The sequence below is a fragment of the Pholcus phalangioides genome, unplaced genomic scaffold (genome assembly GCF_987345545.1).
Source record: "Pholcus phalangioides strain wild (caught in Gottingen) unplaced genomic scaffold, Ppha-v1.0 ptg000039l_1, whole genome shotgun sequence".
Classification (NCBI taxonomy): Eukaryota; Metazoa; Arthropoda; class Arachnida; order Araneae; family Pholcidae; genus Pholcus; species Pholcus phalangioides.
The window spans coordinates 14,069,852-14,089,186 of NW_028301625.1; the positions used below are offsets into that span (position 1 = coordinate 14,069,852).

Sequence of the window (19,335 nt, forward strand, 5' to 3'; positions counted from 1 at the left end):
ATGTATCAAAACTAAAAAGACATTTTTATTTGGGTCTTCCTGTTGCAAAACTCATTAAACCCCAACCAGATTTTTTTTACAGAAAGTGAAAAAGAAATGATTGTAGAGTGTATTTTTCAAGCTAACGCTTGTTAAAATGTTAATGTTATGCTGTTAAAATTTTAAATTTCAAGCAAACACACTACAAAAGTTTCTTTTTCACTTTCTTTAAAAAAATCTGTTTGACGCTTACAAGTTTTGCAACTGGACAACTCATTTGTTTTGAAGGACCTTTATTTTGGTCAGACCTGTATAATCAAAAGATTGAGAAATGAAATGTTCAAATGGGGAGTAGTTAATCATTTTAAAAACAATTTTATTTATAAATGTTTTAATTTCTATTTTCTGAAATATTTTTAAATGTTTCACATAGGTTCAAGAATGGTAAAGAAATCCATAGTGGAGGACGATTTCAAATAACTGAAGGAAAAGATGGAGAATTCAAATTCACCATTGGTGAAATTTGGGATACTGATGAAGGAGAATATGCATGTGTGGTCAACAATTCCCTTGGTTCAGACAAGTGCTTTGCACGATTGCTTATTGCAGGTAAGTGATTTAATTTTTTTTTATAGTTTGAGAGATAAAAAATTTTATTTTATAAAATTCAGGGCCAATAAAATTCAAGGCACCATGGCCCAGTGATAGAGAATTCCAATTATTATCATTGATATACATTATCAACTAATTATTTTGGTGATTTTGTGATATCTGATTATTGTACCTGATGCTGATTTTATCAAGAGGTTGTGAAGTCAAGCTAAAAACAAAAAATCTGATCAATTGCAAACCAGTTGCTATCGGCTCTACAATAGCGAAGATGGGATTCATGGCTGAGGTTCGATCAAGATCTATGCCAGAGATTCATAAATTCAATGTCTTGATGCATAAAATCCATGGTCACGGTTAAAGATGGCCACAGCACAATGTATTCGTATGATATCACCATGCGTTTTCCCATACTGTCCAAGCATACATTACGACACACAATTTTACGTTTGCAGAAATTTCCCATTTTTCTATCTATTTCAAAGATTGAATGATTCTAGGTTTATATACATAACAAGGAAAGACATAAAACACGAATTCAATCAAGATGTTGTAAATTTGCATGAAAATAGTCATGCAATAATTTATTTTAAGTCATACGTTCTAATTTTTTTAAACAACTTTTGAGTGTTCTAATTTTTTGAAACAAAGAAAAAAAAAGTAATCCAGCATTTAAAGATGCATTCAATCTATGTTATGCAATTTTTTTGTCATCTATATGCTCATTGAAGAGCGTCTTAGAAGACGAAAATGCGAATTACAACTATACTCTGTTTGGGCTTTCCAACTTGAGCATTTCATGAACTGCTCTCATAAATTTCTGGGGTGTTTGTTTTTTTTTTAAAAGTTCTTGAAAATTTATATTCCAGTTTTTTAATGTTTAAAAAAATCAGCTCACCTCTGTGCATAATCTGTATTGCTTGTTCATGAAAGTAACAGAATTTTCAATTTTAAATACAATATCAACAAATTTACTTTCAAACAGTGAAGCTGGTTATTCTCATGCATGATAAAATAGTATATTCCTCTCACCTTTTTCATTTTTTTTTACAGTTGCACCTAGAATAGAGAGATGTCCTAATGAAGTTTATTTTGCTGAAAAAGATAATGGCAAAGTGAAAATATATTTCTCTGGAACGTCACCATTTGATGTATGTCTTTATAAAGATGGAAGTACTGTTAAAGAAGATGATCATCTAAAATTTACTCTTTTTGATGATTACGTGATCATATTTCTGAAAGAGGTACAGAAATCAGATGAAGGGAAATATAGACTCAGTGTGAAAAATGACAGTGGTGTAGCTGATGGGAACTTCTCGCTGTTTGTTACAGGTAAAGGCTATCAGTAGTGTATGCAAGATTTTATGGGGTGGAATATTTCACATTTTTTCTCTGGAAGGGTTTTTTTACCTTTTCTTACTGCGAAAAAACAACCACTTTAATCTTGACTCAAGGGGGGTTCAACCCCACTTTCATATGGTCAGTGAAAGTTATCGAATACTTATCAACCCGTGAGCACAGTATGATAAACAGGGTATGTCAGAAGTGGTATGGAAAAAATGGAATGCACATCACTCCAAGTGATATCCAAGTGTGTGTGTGCTGAATTGCAACACTATGAATCTTTTGCACGAGTTGAAAAAAAAAATTCACTCAAAGTTTTCTCTTCGCCTTCTCATTTTTGTCTGAGAGCCTTATTGAAATAACTCTGAGCAGAGAAAGAACTTGAAAAGACCATGCATGTCCTTGGTGTGACCAATTCTTTCTCCTATATGCGTGACACCTGGGTATAAATCTAATATGCATCAAATAGCATCTGTTACTTGTTTTTCATAAGTATTATGTGCCATACGCCAAGTAACTTTTGCTATTGACATCTTTAGAATGAATAAGAAAAGGGTTTTAATCCATTTGTGAAAAAAAAATATGAGCTAGAATCTCCTTTCCTCTGTTTTCTTTAATATTAACCAAGATTTAATTCCATTTTTTTGTGAGTTTCTACAGAAAAAGTTCAAATACATTTCATTGAAGAGAGGAGAAGTGAAACAATACGGTGCTGAAGAGTTAAGCATATCCATTGTGTAGTATTTCTGTTCTTGCAAAAAGCATCCATCATCAAATATTTCTTTACTCTATCGAAAGAATTCATCATGTATCAATATTACTATATATTCTGTAAAAAAAAAACAATTTAAATTTTTTTCTCTCATTCCTCTTTACATTTAGGTTTACCTGGTCCTCCTCAAGGTCCCCTAGAGGTTACAGATATTAGTCAGCACACTGCAACAGTCTCCTGGAAACCTTCTGAATATGATGGTGGCTGTAAAATCACACATTATGTGGTAGAGCGTAAAGAAACTAGCCATACTCAATGGGTTATAGCATCTAGTTATTGCAAGGTAAAGTGTATGGGTTACTTATTATATATACAGAATTTCTGCTCTTATAATTTTCTGATGGCTAGTTTCTAAACTGTTAGTCTTAGAGAAAACTTCTAAATACAAAAATTGTTCCAGTGTTGTCACCAATCATCCTAGAAGTTGAAAAAAAATTTTGAATTAGTTATGAATTTTAAATTAATATATGGTACCTGAATACTTTAATAACATAAATTCTTCAGGAACTGACATTTGAAACAAAACAAAGTCTTTCCTCTCTGACCAAAGCTAACCCGCATTATAGCTACTAAAGTTGAAGCATTTTCTTTTGCTGAGAGATGGGAGTCATTTTAAAAGGAAATAATTTTTACCAATTCAATTTATTAATCAGGATTACCATTAAAAATGCTAATATTACCTCATTGAATGAAATCTCAAGACAAATCATATTGGTTGTTAAATGTAAATTTTTGTACAGCCTTTTAAAGCTTGCTGAAATGGTACATTTTCTGGCAACACATGTTCCTAAAATTCATCCAAAGTTTTAACTCTGTTCATTTCGTTCATAAGAGAATTTTTTTATTTTCTTTTGTCTAATGCAGCCGTTCTCAACCTTTTTTTGGCTCACAGACCCTTTTTTAGCATATACAGTGAACACTCAAGTCCCTTGACTGAAAATTATACTATGTAACATGATTTCTGTCCTTGGTTAACAGACCATGTTTCCTAATAGCCTAACTAAAAAGAACAGCATAAACTAATGGAAAAGCCAATTATGATGTTTTTCCCACCTTTTCACACAGTTTGATTTCTTAAATTCAAATATCTCAGCCAATAATGCTATTAGAAACATGCATTTTTTGTTCTCAATTCAGGGAAAAAAGTTTCTCTAATAGAGTGTTTAGAATAGGGTGACCAAATAAAAAGTGAACTTTTCTATGAAAAATAAACAAATAATTTGGTTTGATAAGAATAAATTAAAACTTTTCAACTTTAATAATGAATTCATTAAGTCAGCGGTTCTCGACCTTTTTTTCACTCTCAGAGGCTTTTAAGTATATAATTTCTATGATGGAGCCTGTTGGCCTAATTTTTTATTTATTTATCAAATTTACTGATTCATTTTATTTTCCTTGAGCAACTGCAGAGCCCCTGAGATGTGCATAGAGCCCCAAGGGCTCTGCAGAGCATCAGTTGAGAACCACTGGGTCAACATGTGAGTGCATGAAGGATATTCCACTAGATTTGCTTTTTAGAGGACACAAGAATCATTTAAAGAATTAAATTTTGTAACTTTTTCAGAAATAATTTTTTTTTGATTTGGCTTCTAATATGATGGGTGACAACATTTGAAATATTTTTATTCAATTAGAAGTTCCACCCAAAACTTATATAACAATTTAAACAACGGATCCAATAGAAATAAATATTCTATTGAAGTTTTTTTCTTGACTTAAAAAGAGCATTGATTGATCATTTGAATCTTAATATATTAACGGAGAATTTTTCAGTATTTAGCTGGCATAGGAGGGAACATATTGAAATGGTAAAAAACATGTTACAACAATAGATAAAAAACAGTTATTGTAAACCATTGCAATGTAAGAAGTTAGTGCATATAAAGAAGTTAAAAAATGTGTTCCACAGGGATCATTAAGACTAATATTGTTTATTATTTATATATATGACATGTGCTGGACCAGAACTGGATGCTTGGTGAACCGGAGCAAGCACACATTTTGGCACTCCCTTGTAATGTTGAAGGAGAAGTTAAAAGAGGTGAAATTTGCACCCCTTCTAGTCTAGCGCCCATGGTACCAGATCCGCCTGAAATTTTTCAAGTTCCAGAAGAAATGAAACATTATTTCAAAATATTACACATACGCGGCACCAAAAATTTTGAATTGTTACCATGGAATGAATCATAGAACCTGTACTATGAACACAGTTAACACTTTTGGATCTAAGCCAGAGCCTGACTCGAGATGCCATTTTTGTTCAAGGGAACTAAGCCAGAGTCACAATCGGGCTTATAACTCTCATAGCTATAAAATGGCTTAATATATATGTTCCCAGTGTTTCTAAACATAATCTATAAATCTTCTGGTTCCAAAAAAACAATGGCAAAAAAAAAAAATTCCAAAAAAAAATCAGATGGCAGCAGCCAACTGATATAGCTTTATGAAACAATGTAGAAGTATATATAGTTGAAACACATTTATCTTCCTAGGTAAGGTAGCCATGCTTGTTGATGACAAGATGATATATTTTTTTATAAAAACTATTTTTAAATATTTATACATTTAGATTATTCAAGTTTTTATTCACAGAATTGTTTGAAATTTTGTTAAAAAATTATGTTTTCCTATACGGAACTTTTTTTAAAACTCTGAAACATACTTTTTTAAATTATTACTCATTAAATATTAATCATTAGTACCTTTAAATAATTGCTATATTATGAAAGAAAAGAATTTGAAATTTCTAGCTAAAAAAGGTGTTAAGATATATATATAGAGAGACAAACATAGTCGAAATAGCTCAGACCTGAAAATGTTAACAACAATTTTAATTTTTTGAAAAATGTTCTACGAAAAATATTTCAAAGTAACTGTTACAAAATAATTAACTTTTATAAAAAGTTTTCCAAATAATCGAACACTCTTTATCTACCAAAATGAAATTATTATCATGTACATTTTTTGGTAGGTCATTTTAGTTCTAATTGAATGAATTGAATACTAATTAATGTTTTACAAATTAGCTGCAGACTATTAAAAAAATGGATGCTCTCTGTCTATATATATTTATGCTTTTGCTTCAAATCTCACACAGTGTACATATCTGTTAATTTTATATTTTTACCAATCAAAATAATTATGCTTAATGTAGTTTACTTTCCTATACTACATTTGCTTTCTTTACTTTCCACATGCAAGCACAAAAAAGAAAATAGTTGATATTTTCTACTTTGTGCTTGCATGTGTGTTTTCTTTGTTCTATACAGATATGATTTAAAAGAAACAAATAAATTTACAAATGATAGAATGTTGATTTACATTTGAATTCCATGATTTCTCTTCAGGACACTATATTCACGGTGCAAGGCTTGACAGAAAATGGTGAATACTTATTCCGTGTGATGGCTGTAAATGAAAATGGTCAGAGCCTGCCTCTAGAAGGAACCAATCCTATAATTGCAAAGTTACCGTTTGGTATGAAAATAAATATTTTAATGAATAATGTTTTATAAATGGCAATTAATAAATCAAGTGTCAAATGCAAATAATGTATCCAAGTTGAAAACACCATAGGTGCTGGAACCTAGGGGCTGAGGCCATTTGAGCTCCCCCAATAAATTTTGTAAGGGGGCTGAGCCCCCGAATAATTTCTGAAAAACAATGCAATGCACCCTTCCCTCCCTCTCCTACGTACGTGCTTGAGTCCCATATATATGGGATGACCAGCAACTTTCAGGCCGCCCTAATTTTCTCTTTATGTCGTCACCAACGTAAAATTCTATAATCAAATGATATGAAAGGAAATTATTTTTTTCATAACCCATGTGATAGATCACATTGCACATACTACTATGTTAATCAAACACAAATGCATAAATATATCAAAATTATATTATTTTTGTAAAATCGTCTATTGACCTTTGATATCAAAGAAGCATGATCATCCTGATCCTTTAAGATGATTTAAAAGTCATCGATTTTGCACCGTCTTTGATATACACTAATAACTGCATGCTGTATTAGCCTATATATTAGCCCGGCATTAGCCTATATGCCATTAACTTCAAGTGAAACTAGCTTTCTGAATGTTGGAGTTTGGTCCATTCCCAGCATGCTGGGAAAAGCAAGGTTATCATCCTAAAATGCAGAGAACACACAAGGTTCAAATCAGTCAATTCAATCAATTTTTAGAGAGCAAGTATGTATGAACTCCCAGATACTGTGACTCAAATTTCCCAACATGCTAGACTCTCTCATTGTTTCTGGGCATGGCCAGAAATGTAGGGTAGTACAGTAGCATGAATGAGCTAATAGAAGCATTGTGTGTTTCAGAGATACTCCTATCTAGGTGGCTGGCCATCTGTCCTTTGTCAAAATCAGATAAATCTTTTCCATCCCTCATTCTATGGCAAATCAGGCACTTACCCAGTATCACACCGATATATAATGACGTAGATATTTTGATACTGCTCGACATCATTACTGATATCATTTGATGTAGAAATTTGTAGACATAGTTCGACATAGAGAAGCCAGAGAAATTTAGATTATTTCAAGAGACTAATTATCGTGCAATATATTCTCCTTCAAACAAAATGCTGTAAAAATGAGAGTAAAACTATTTTATAGAAAAAAAGAAGATATTTTAGCTTTTATTGGGTGAATACATTTTTACTATATATTTTGATATGGAACACATAAAAATTTCCACACGCAACCTCTTTTCTAGATAACAGCACCCATGAGTACCAAAACATATTTTGGTGTTTTGTTGTTTGTCCTCATCACGTTGTCAATATTCTTCTACAAGCACTTCTTACTGTAAGAACATCAACACATTTTTCACTTACAACCTACATTACTCAAAAAAATCACCAATGAATAAGGCAAACACAAGGAAATACAAAAATTCATAATGCATTTTGACACGCTATGGGTGTCATTTTCAGATTATGAAAATATCACACTGACCAAGTGTCCCACTGGGATTGATTACCAAATATTCAATCTCGGTTGCTCAGAGGAACAAAAAATACTGACTTCTGTCCAAGTCAAGCATTATGACTAGAATGAAGCGGAGCACCTGAGTATAAATCTTTTGCAACACCCAGATTGGCTACTTACGAAATCTAGCTATTCGATTGGTCCATTTGAATTTTCTTACAAATCCCTCTTGTGATGAGTTCAAGCCATGGTGCTGCAATCAGTGGTATTGATTTATTGTCGTTTACTAATTTATTTTTAAAAGCCTGAATGTACAATCCGTCTCAAAAGTTAAGATGTTATAGTTTTTTAACTTTCCTATCGATACCATTTCAGATTTTGATATCATTGTTTTTGCTTGCGATCAGAATGCAAAAACCTACTCTAAACTTTGGACATTGTCAAGGAAAATAAATTTTGGATTTTTTAAACTTAAAATTTTGAAAAATAGCTATCTCAAAAGTTTGGAAAAACTTCTGATTATATGCAAATTTTGAAGATTATGTCCATATGTTGTACCAGAGATATGATAGTATAAAAGTGGAAAGCTATTGTATTGGTTTTCATTTTAAAAAAATGACGAAGTCATGACATATTTTGTACGATGAAATCCTTTGAGTACTTCATTTGAAAGCAGAAAGAAAGGCTGTAAAAAACATTGTTATTGCTTTGAACTGGTCGAAATGAAGTGTCTGATATATATTTACCCAACGTGTGCCCCAAAAGCTAAAACCTGTTTGTGATAGGTAATGCAGTGCAAATTTACGTGAAAACAAACCATTGGAAGATTGGCTTCAACACCAAAAATGGCCTTGCATGAATTTATGAAGGATCCTGGAGTGAAAATTTCAATAGCTACAGTTCATAGACAGATCAGAGAAGCTTGTATTTGATTCATGAAAGAGTGTCTAGGAAATCGCTTGTCACAAGGAAGCACGAAAGAGACATGGAGAAGAGAGACTGATATATGGGCACAAAATCATGTTTTATTTAGACATATAGCTTGGTATCATATTTAGTGGTGCAAATAAAATGGAACTCACATGTTCACGGATGTTTCTGCAGACAGTAAGATGGAGCTTCAATAATGGTATGGGCAGTATTTACTTCTAATGGTCAGGCCATGGAATAGTCACCACATCCTGGAGCAGGGCCCCTAAGCTGTTATCTTTCACAGACCCCTTTATGATGAATTTATAGCGTGAAAACATAAAAACGGGGAGAATCATCCTGGAGCCCTGTCAGCCCCCCCCCACAAGGGGGGGGGCATGAGTCAGGCTTCCTTAACTTTTGAAATTGATCATCAAAACTCTGATGAGATCCTCGAGAATAGTTTTCTACTGATTGGTGAAGATTTAAGAACAAACTTCGCATTTCAACATTATGTGTCTATTCAAAGATCTGCTGCCACAAAAAAGCTCTTTAATTACAAAATTTATCGGTTTTAGACTGGCCATTGATGGCCCTGATTTGAATCCTATTAGGAATGTATGGGCTTTACCCCCACAAGGGCGGGTCTGACAGGGCTCCAGTCCTGGGACAATTATCATCATTTTTTTGTGTTCATCATGCTATAAATTTATTATAAAGAGGCCTGTGTGATGTCTGGTCTTGGAGCCCGCAAAAGATCATAGCCTAGGGGCCGTGCTCTAGGATAGGGGCATGTGTAAGGGGGAAAATTCTTTTGATAAATGTATTTGCAAATGAAATACAGTATTCGTTTGATAAGTTGATGACTTGAAGAACTCTATCGAGGAAGCATGGTACAGTTTTGATGTTAAAACCCTACAGAATTTAAATAGATCTATGGAAAATAGCGTGTTTGAAGTTGTTAGAAAAAAATGAAAAATCTATTAGCTATTAAAAGCCTATAATTTTTGTAAATCTGAATTCTCTCTAAACTTTTGAGACAGCCATTTTTTGTGCTTTGAATACTATAAATATACTGAATGTTCTTTTGTAGAAATTTTTTTTTCTATAGATGTAGAAATGCTTCAGGTATTATCCATTAAAAGGTGCTAATTTTACTCACCATATTTTTATTTTTATTTTAAGAAAAGTGCATTATCTAAACTTTTGTAACAAACTTTATTTACGTGCAGGGCCAGAACTAGAGGTGGGCAGGGAGGGGCAACTGCCTGGGCATCAAAATTTAAGGGCCAGAAAATTTTAAGTGGAAACAAAGAACACCATTATAAAATTATTGAATTTTAAATATGTGAGGGCAGCAAAATCAGCTATGAGGAAAACGCCTGCTATTGCCTATCAGGGCAGTAGAAGCTATGGGTTTAAAATAGGATCCTATGGGCTGACTTGAATTAGGAAGTGATGAGAATAAAATTTTTCTAAAGAAGGGGTGATGGAACAAATAGTTTTAAGAACTATGTCCTAGACAGAAATTTGACCAATATTTCCCATAAATTGAAATAATTTATTGAAGATATATCATATTTACATTACAAGCTGAGGATTACACACAATCACCGATAGATGTGAAAACAAAATTTTTTAAACCATTAAAAATGGTTAGTAACTATGCATATTAACCGGATTTATCAAATTTCAGTAACATTTATAGCAGTTCTGTTTTAATTAGGAAAAATTATTGTGGTGGTGGGTTTCTTGTTTGGAAGAAACGTAGCGTCATCTGTTGTGAAAATTGGGGGAAATAACATCATCATGGGTGCACGCACAGCCGTCCTCCTTTCACGATTTTCGAATCTGGTAACCCTATGTATACCCCTAGGGGTGGAACAACTCATGCATATCACATAAGTTGTCTTGATGGTCTGGCTATAGTCTCACAACATTGTTTCTTCTGCTGTGCATTGTATTATACGTTTTTTTTCACAGTATATTTTATCCCCACTCATATATATATAACCAAGTGACTAATGACTAGGGTGACTACATGACCTGTATTTTAAAGGGAAATTTTTTTCTTTTTCCCTAATATTCAAGTATCTTGTCTTTGAAAAACACATTCATTTTGTCATGTTTTGTGAGAATGTTAGTTTAAATATTTTTAAACTAGCTATGGTACTTGGTGCTGCCCGGATTCTCTCCATATATTGAAAGGATTGAAAAAGTGACAAACCATTGTAAAGGAATATGCCAATAAGAAACACATTGTTTGGGAACCATGGTAACCAAAATATACATTCTGAAAGTTTTTGTTGAGGCCCATAAACCATTGTTGCCCAACAGTTTTTCACCCATTTCAGGCATTTGTCTAGTTCTGACTAAATTTTAAATTAGCCTATTGTTAAAGTCATGTCCTGCTCAGTATATATGCAAAATTTGGTGGAGATTGGTCTAAAATTGCAAATTTGTGTAGAAAACATACATAGACAGACAGAAAATCAATTTTATATAGGTATATTCATTGAATGCACCCGGGAAAAGTATCTGGGAAAATTAGTAAGCCTTAAACCACAGTTCTGCTCAGTACAAAGTCTGACAGGACAAGACAGGATAAATCCCAGAGTCAAGTGTCACTGAGGTCAGGTTTGAGAGAGGTACCATTGTATTAATGTGCATTGTGTGGTTTCTTGCTAAAGATGGAAATACAGAGCCATGAAACAATAGTCTTACACTGCATAATGGCAGCGTGAATCAAGTTTCACCTTACAACTGTAGGATAAATCTAAACTGTCTCACGACGGTTTATGTATACATAAATATATAGCAAAAATGCCCGTCATTGCCTGGAGGTTTTACATATTCTGTGAGCATTACAGAAGTGACAAACCATTGTAAAGGGATAAAGGTGTGAACCTCATTATTTGGGAACCACAGCAACTAACATAAGCATTCCAAAAGTCATTTTAAGGCCTATGAACAACTGTTACCCAATAGTTTTTTGCTCGTTCATCCAGCGTTTGTCGAGTCCAGCTCTGACAAACTTTTAAAATAGCCTATCATCCAAGTTGGGTTCTGTTTGGCACATTTGGTGGAGATTGGTCTAAAATTGTACATTTGTAGAAAGAACATACACATACAGATATATAGAAAATCAATTTCATATATACCATATATATTCATGTATAAGCCAACCCCCCAACTTGAGCAGAGCCGTCTTAAAAGCACCCTGGGCCCCCAGGCCTAGTGATTTTTCTGAGGCCTTACCCTTACCAGGCAAATTCACATGCATATTCCTTGAAAATTTCAACTATATCTCATTTTTGTGAGGTCACCCTCTTCACTTGAGGCTCCCAGGCCATGCCAGGGTGAGCTCGTGCATTAAGAGGGCACTGAACTTGAGGACTACGAAAATGATTGTAAATTTTGTAAATTGCAAAAGGGCATGATTGTACAAAGTGTTCAGTCTGTTAGGAGGATATAAGAGATGGCTACCATTTGTTAGCCACAAACTGTTACGATTATTGTGCTTCAGAGATTAATACGTTTTTTTATTGGAAACCCCCTTTGACATAAGACCATCTTAATGAAGAGCTCATCTGAGCAATACCTGTGGGCCACTTGGTGCATGAGGGGCCTTAGATAACTTGTAACCGTCGTTGTGTGTGTTGTGTAGTTTGTAGTGATGTTTCTGTAATAAATATATCTTAATTGATCCACGGACTCATCGTAACAAGTTATGGAGCCGCCTCGTAAGATTTATTTTGAGACTACAGAAACTCATGAGTTCTGATGTTTTTTAACGATCTTTCCGCGCCGATTAGTTTTTTCTCCAACATGGCAACAGCTGAAGAATATGTAGCCTTGAGGTTGGAATTGGAAACACTGAGAGTTTTGATGTCGACGACTTCCATTACTGTTAACACCAGTTTCGTTGTAGGCACATTGCCGGAATCGAAATACCTCGAAGGCCAAAACATTTCACCGATTGTAAATTCGCCATGAAAATTTTCCTCATCGACTGTGGTTTGTGGAATTGTATTGTGGACCGAACCAGTCGACAGCGCATTGGATCGCCGAGCCCTCGCGAAAATCAACTTGTCTCTCAAGCCTGTGACTGCAGCGATCACGCTGAAATGTGAAACTGCCAAAGAAACATGGGACTTGCTCAATGACACCTTCGAAGATAAAGGTATTGTTTGTGTGGTAGGCCTATATCAGAGTCTTCTGGATATTCGTTTTCATGATTGCCATACAGTAGACAAATACCTGAATAAATTCACGATCGTCGCGGAACAACTCGAGAACGTCGGCAAGCCGTTGGACGACCACGTCATCGGTGGTTTTACTCTCGCGAAATTACCAGACTATTACAGGCCTCTCGCCCTGGGTATTCGCGGATCTGGACAAGAAATCACGACTTCATTCGTGAAAAGCCTGCTGCTAGAAGACGCCATTGAAGTTCTGAAACCGCCATCGAATTCCGTGTTTTTCGTGAAAAAGCAACCTGCCAGTGCTACAAAAGGAATCCGTTGTTTTCATTGCAATGAGCGCGGACAGAAGTCTACGACTTGCTTGAAACCAAAAAAGGAGAAATCAACAGAAAACTGCAAGTAAATTTTCTGCTAATGCAGTTTGTTTTAAAAAAGAAATTGCTTCTGGAGCAACTGTTCCTTCCGTATTTTCTGCTGCAGTTTTCTTTGACAAACATGAATGGTTCATAGACTCTGGTGCATCAACTCATCTCAGCTGTTCATTGCCAATTTCACACGATGTATCATCCGAAGAAGAGGTCCGTCTAGCCAATGGGGAAAAATTGCCAGTCACAGGGCAAGGGGACATAGCCATAGTGCTCAGCTCTTCAAAAACACTCCATGCTAAAGATGTCAAGTCTGTGCCTATGCTCACGCTGATCTTGTTAAGTGTTAACAAACTTGTACACAGTCAGCCTAAGCTATCAGTGATCTTTGATGAGACCAGTTGCAACATACTAAAAGAGAAACCCATGGTTGACAGCTCATCTGTTTTGGCAACTGCAACTGAAGTGAATGGACTGTATCGTCTTGATAATGAAACAAACTTTGTTTGTACCACTTCAGTGAAACAAGACACCTGTCAGATATGGCACAGGAGACTGGGTCACCTTAATTTTCATTCCCTAAGACAGCTGCACAAATCACTTTATTTCAAATGTGATTTAAAATCTGATTTTGAGGATTGTGATGTTTGTGTTCATGCAAAATCACACCACAACCAATCCTTTCCAAAATCAAGCAAGACATGCAGGAAATCTTCTGGAACTTGTTCACTCAGATCTCTGTGGCCCCTTGCAAATCTCATCAAAAGGTTGACCTTGTTATTTTCTTACTTTCATTGATGATTTCTCCCGCAAATGCTTTGTATACTTCCTGAAGTCTAAAGATCAATTTTTTGACAAATTTGTTGAATTCAAGACATTTGTGGAAAACCAGATGGAAAGAAAAATCAAAGCCTTAAGTTCTGACAATGGTGGAGAATATGTCTCTGGAAAAATGGAGAATTTCCTGAAAGATGCTGGAATATTGCATCAGCAAACTGTGCCACATTTACCCGAGCAGCTCAACCACACTTTGATGGAAGCTGCTCTTGGCTTTTTAACTCTAATTTGGACATTGTGTTTTGGGCCGAGGTCGTCTTTACAGCTACCTACATTCGCAACCGATGTCCTACACAAGCTCTGAAAAATCTCACTCCCCAAGTACTGTGGTCTGGACGAAAACCTAGCATATTGCATCTTCACATTTTTGGATGTCGAGCCATGGTTCATATCCCCCAGTGTAAAAGAAAGAAGCTGGATCCTAAACTTGGGATGGTATCCTTCTTGGCTACAGAGATGAAACCAAGAGTTATCACATTTATAACCCCCAAACAGAGGAGGTGCAAATTGGGCAAAAAGACCAGTTTCCATTTGGCAAAATGGGTTCACCGAGCCATGATCCATTTCCATCACCTGAAAATGCAGCTGATACACAGTTTTCAACCATTACTATCTCTGAGCCTTCTCTAGAGGCTGAAGCATCATTAGAAAGCAGTTCAGGAAAGTCTTCTCCTTCCCATCCTGTGAGGACATCTGACGTTTTGCCACATGTTCCAATTAGATCTGATCACTATCGTTAATGTACACAACAACAGAACATTCGTACCTTCAATGATGATTTCGTAGTCTTCCAAGCCTCATAGTGTGAATGTACGCCCGAATCATTGGCTGAAGCTCTGAACAGCCAGGATGCTGAACATTGGAAAAGGGCCATTGATGAGGAACTGAAATTGCATGCTGATAATCAAACATAGATTCCAGCTGATCTTCCTCCAGGTCAAAAAGCCATTTCCATGAAATGAGTATTCAAAATTAAGCAGACTGCTGATGGTTCTATTGAACGGTACAAAGCCCGTTTGGTTGCTCATGGGTGCTCCCAAAGCTATAGCCTTGATTATGATGAAACCACCCCACCGGTCATCCGAACAACCTCGATCAGACTTCTGCTTGCCCTTGCTGCTAAATATGACTGGATGCTCATTACATGGATGTTGTGACAGCCTTCCTCCACCCGAAGTTGGATGGATGAAGACCTGTATGTCAAGCTTCCATTTGGATCCATTTGTCTTTTGAAATCTGTTTATGGTTTGAAGCAAGCCAGTTGTTCATGGTATATGTTACTACATGATGTTCTTCTCGACCTTGAGTTCACTCCGTCAGAATATGATTCTTGTGTATACTTCAAGATCGAAGGGGGAAAACAATCATTGTGGGAATATATGTGGATGACATTCTAATTTTTAGTGTTGATAAATCTGCTACTGATGATCTCAAAATTGCCCTTATCAAAAAGTTTAAGATGAAGACCTTGGTGAAGTGAACCATTATTTGGGTATGAGGATCACTCGTGATCGAAAGAACAGAAACATTTTCATTGATCAAGAAAAATATTTGAACAATGTTCTTGTTCGTTTTGGCATGTCTGATTGTCATGGTGTTGCCACTCCTCTTGAAGTTAATCTTAGTCTATCCAAGAATGATGAACCAAAGACAGAATCTGAAAAGGAAGAGATGACCAATGTACCTTACAGAGAATTGGTTGGATCTCTCATCTTCGCTGCATATTCAACGAGACCTGATATAGCTTTTGCTATTAGTCATTTAAGCAAGTTCAACAACAACCCTGGAAAGGCTCACTGGACTGCACTGAAACATGTTCTGTGATACATCAAGTTGACTGTTTCCATGAAAATGATGTAGGAAGCTGATCACTCTGAGCTTTCTGCATATGCTGATGCAGATTAGGGAGATTGTTTGGACACCAGAAGGTCCATATCTGGATATGCATTCATGATGTCAGGAGGAGCTGTCACCTGGATGTCAAAACAGCAACACTCTGTAGCTCTCAGTTTGACTGAAGCTAAATATATGTCTCTAAGTTCAGCAGCTCAGGAATGTGCCTGGTTGAGAGGAATAATGTGTGAGAAATTGAAAAGACATCAGAAATCCACTATGATTTATTGTGACAATCAATCTGCAATAAAATATGCTGAAATTCTGTGCTCGCACCAAACATATAGATGTAAGGTATCATCATATTAAATCCAAGATCAGAGAAGGGGACTTACTCCTTGAATATGTCCCGAGTCAAGATATGATTGCAGACATGCTGACGAAAGGACTGCCAAGACCAGCTCATCAAAAGCTTCTCAAGGAACTGGGACTTGTCACCTGATTTCCACTAAAATAATTCAGACAGACTGAATTAAAGGATTTTTGTTAGTGTAAATAATATCTGATAGATGGCAGCACTTGTAACATATGTTGTTATACCCTGATTGCTGTACTGTTTATGTACCCATTCCTCTTGTAACCATCGTTGTGTGTGTTATGTAGTTTGTAGTGATGTTTCTGTAATAAATATATCTTAATTGATCCATGGACTCATCATAACACTTACGTGATGATTTTCTATTCATTGTGTTTCTGTTTGGTTTTTCATCTATGGGCATAGTTGCTGAATGTCCCATGTGTATGAGATTTAAGAAAATAAGAGGACAGACAAACAATATTTTGCAGGAATGGAGCAAATGTGTGTGTCCCATAAAAATGAGACATATGGTCTGTTTATTAAAATTCGTAGAGTGGCATTTGCATTAAAAATTATCTTGATTGTGACAGCTTGGAAAAAAAAAAAAAGGTTGGCCACCCCCCCTACTCTAGGCAGTAGCAGGTTCAAGATTTTGCTGGCCTTCTCTCATCCTACTGATTTTTTTACCACTCATTCCTCAAGTTTGCTGCTCATCCCCCTAAGCTCTCCCCTCTCACCCATCCTGCAAATATGCTTCTGCAGCATACAAGCTTTGAAATTACATTTTTATATAAGTAAATGCCAAATTTTCATCTTCATATAGTGCAGCCTATCAAAAATTAGCGTAGTTTCGTTCAAAGCCATAACTTAAGGATGGGAGGGGGTTCTGTTGAGGAAAAGGTACTGAAATGAATACTGGCCAGAGAGATGGAGTACATTTTTGTTTCTTGTTGCAGCCCTAGTTTCATTATATATCATGTTTTGATTGAATAAAACAATTCTTTTCTTGGTTATCCCTCAGTAAGCTTTATTATCTCAGTAACAATTCTGTGATCATGCTTTAATTTCAGAAATGTGCATTTTGCACAAGAAATCATGTAACTCTGAAATCATTTAAGTCAGGGTATTACTGTGCACAAAAACAATAATGAAGTGACAGATGCTGTCTCAATATTACTCATAGTCATGTTATTACTTACTGTTACTCACAGTCTTTATATGAAATATTCATCCTATTTTTTAAATTTTATTTATTTATTTATATATTTTTGTGTGTGTTTTTGCAGATCCACCTGGTCCGCCTGGCATTCCAGTTGTTCAAGAAATAGGTGGTGATTTTGTTAATCTCTCCTGGGAAAAACCTGAAAAGGATGGAGGATCTAGAGTTCATGGATATTGGGTGGAAAAACGTGAATATGGAACACAAGCCTGGCAGAAAGTAAACCTAGCACCATGTCATACTACTCAAATTAATATTTGTAATCTAATAGAAGACCGTCAGTATGAATTTCAAGTCTTTGCTTTCAATGAAGCTGGCATTGGTCCACCAGCAGTAACTTCTACTTCTGTACGAATAAAAGATCCTAATGGTAAGTGTTGAAATTTTTTTCAGAAGCATACAATCTGTTTTTCTGTAATGCAATTCTTTGGCATTATGAAATTTTTATAATTATGTAGAGTCAAATTATCTTATAAAATTTATACTGAATAAGTAATATTTATAGTTTACTATGTACTATTAATTAGTATTATTTTGTTGATTTATTATTATATTTTGTCTATGAAAGAGTCAAATTATCTTATAAAATTTATACTGAATAAGTAATATTTATAGTTTACTATGTACTATTAATTAGTATTATTTTGTTGATTTATTATTATATTTTGTCTATGACTGTTAATAACTGAAAAAAAAATGTATCATAAAAAATTATGCAAAATGAAACATTAAATAAAATGTTTACAAAAAATTTTAAACAAAATGACCTACTCATTTTTTAGCCAAACAAAACAATAAAATTAATCTTCATATCATGATAATAAGTCTATATCTCAATGAAAATTTTTTATTGTCTTATCTGTAAGGCTTAGTAACAAAAATTAATAAAATATTATACATTTATATCATTGACCAAAAACTCTGAGTAAATATGCTGTTTTCATGATTTTTCTCAAATGCAACAGTAGAGTTTTAAACATGGCAGTGATCACTACATGTGATTAAATAAACTAATAATTATAATTATTAATGCTCTAGTGTAATAACATTAGAACCCTGCTAATCTGAAAACCTGCTTAATCCAAACAGCTCTTAAAACATTTTTTAAAAAAGACGACGTGTGTGAGAAAGTTAAAAAAACAAACACTCATAAATTCTGCATTGTAACATGTTACATTTTATGTATACAAAACGAATATATGATCATACCCCATCATGGTGAATCATATAGTTGCCTTGAAAAAATTTTCTATTTCCATTCGAAGAAGCAACATATACCTAGCAAATGACGCAGTTCATTGTGATGATCAGGGCCGCAACTTGGGGGAACAGGCGTGTTTCGTGCCCTGGCACTACACCCGAGGGGGTGCAAATTTCATTCTGAAACTTCTCCTTCAACATTACAAGGGGGCGTCAAAATGTGTGCTTGCCCCGAGCGGCCAATCATCTAGTTGCAACCCTGGTGATGATGTCTACAGGGTTGCATTATCCTTCTGGTCCACGTATGAAAAGGCAGTTTTTTTAAAAGCTACCACAGCTTTTGAATGATTCTTTGGTGGTAGAGCATCATAATCTAACCCAGTATTTCTCACACATTTTCCATCCATTGTTTCCTCGCTATGACAATGTTTATCCATAATGCCTTAGAATAGTCTAAGAAAGAACCACTCCAAAGCACTGAATAGGCAATCATCAGTGTTTGCAGCTCACCGCAATGCTCTTGACAAAGGTTGGAGATGTGTCTCTAGTAAAAACAACACACACTTTGAGAACCACTTATCTAATATTAGTCATTGCCAGTTGAAACTTCATAGACGATTTCTGCATCCGTGAAAATTTGATGGCTGTTACAGTCTAATGATAACATTTCAGCCACATCTTTTTCCTCTGCAACCAGGGATTTCTTTTAAAATCTGGAGGATTCATTGGATTCCTTCGTTTTTTCTTGATTATCACCT

General features: G+C 35.0%; 1 protein-coding gene across 4 annotated transcripts in view; it reads left to right on the forward strand.

Annotated features, from left to right (window-relative positions):
- LOC149065606 (twitchin-like) overlaps nt 1-19,335 on the forward strand; it is an 834,903-nt gene that overhangs the window by 687,322 nt on the left and 128,246 nt on the right. For all 4 annotated transcript variants that reach the window (XM_089253452.1, XM_089253454.1, XM_089253453.1 and 1 more), the window contains 5 exons: nt 413-588; nt 1,642-1,920; nt 2,815-2,987; nt 6,052-6,181; nt 17,445-17,747. In XM_089253452.1, the coding sequence (XP_089109578.1) occupies nt 413-588; nt 1,642-1,920; nt 2,815-2,987; nt 6,052-6,181; nt 17,445-17,747 (1,061 nt within the window). The remainder of the gene's footprint in view (nt 1-412; nt 589-1,641; nt 1,921-2,814; nt 2,988-6,051; nt 6,182-17,444; nt 17,748-19,335) is intronic.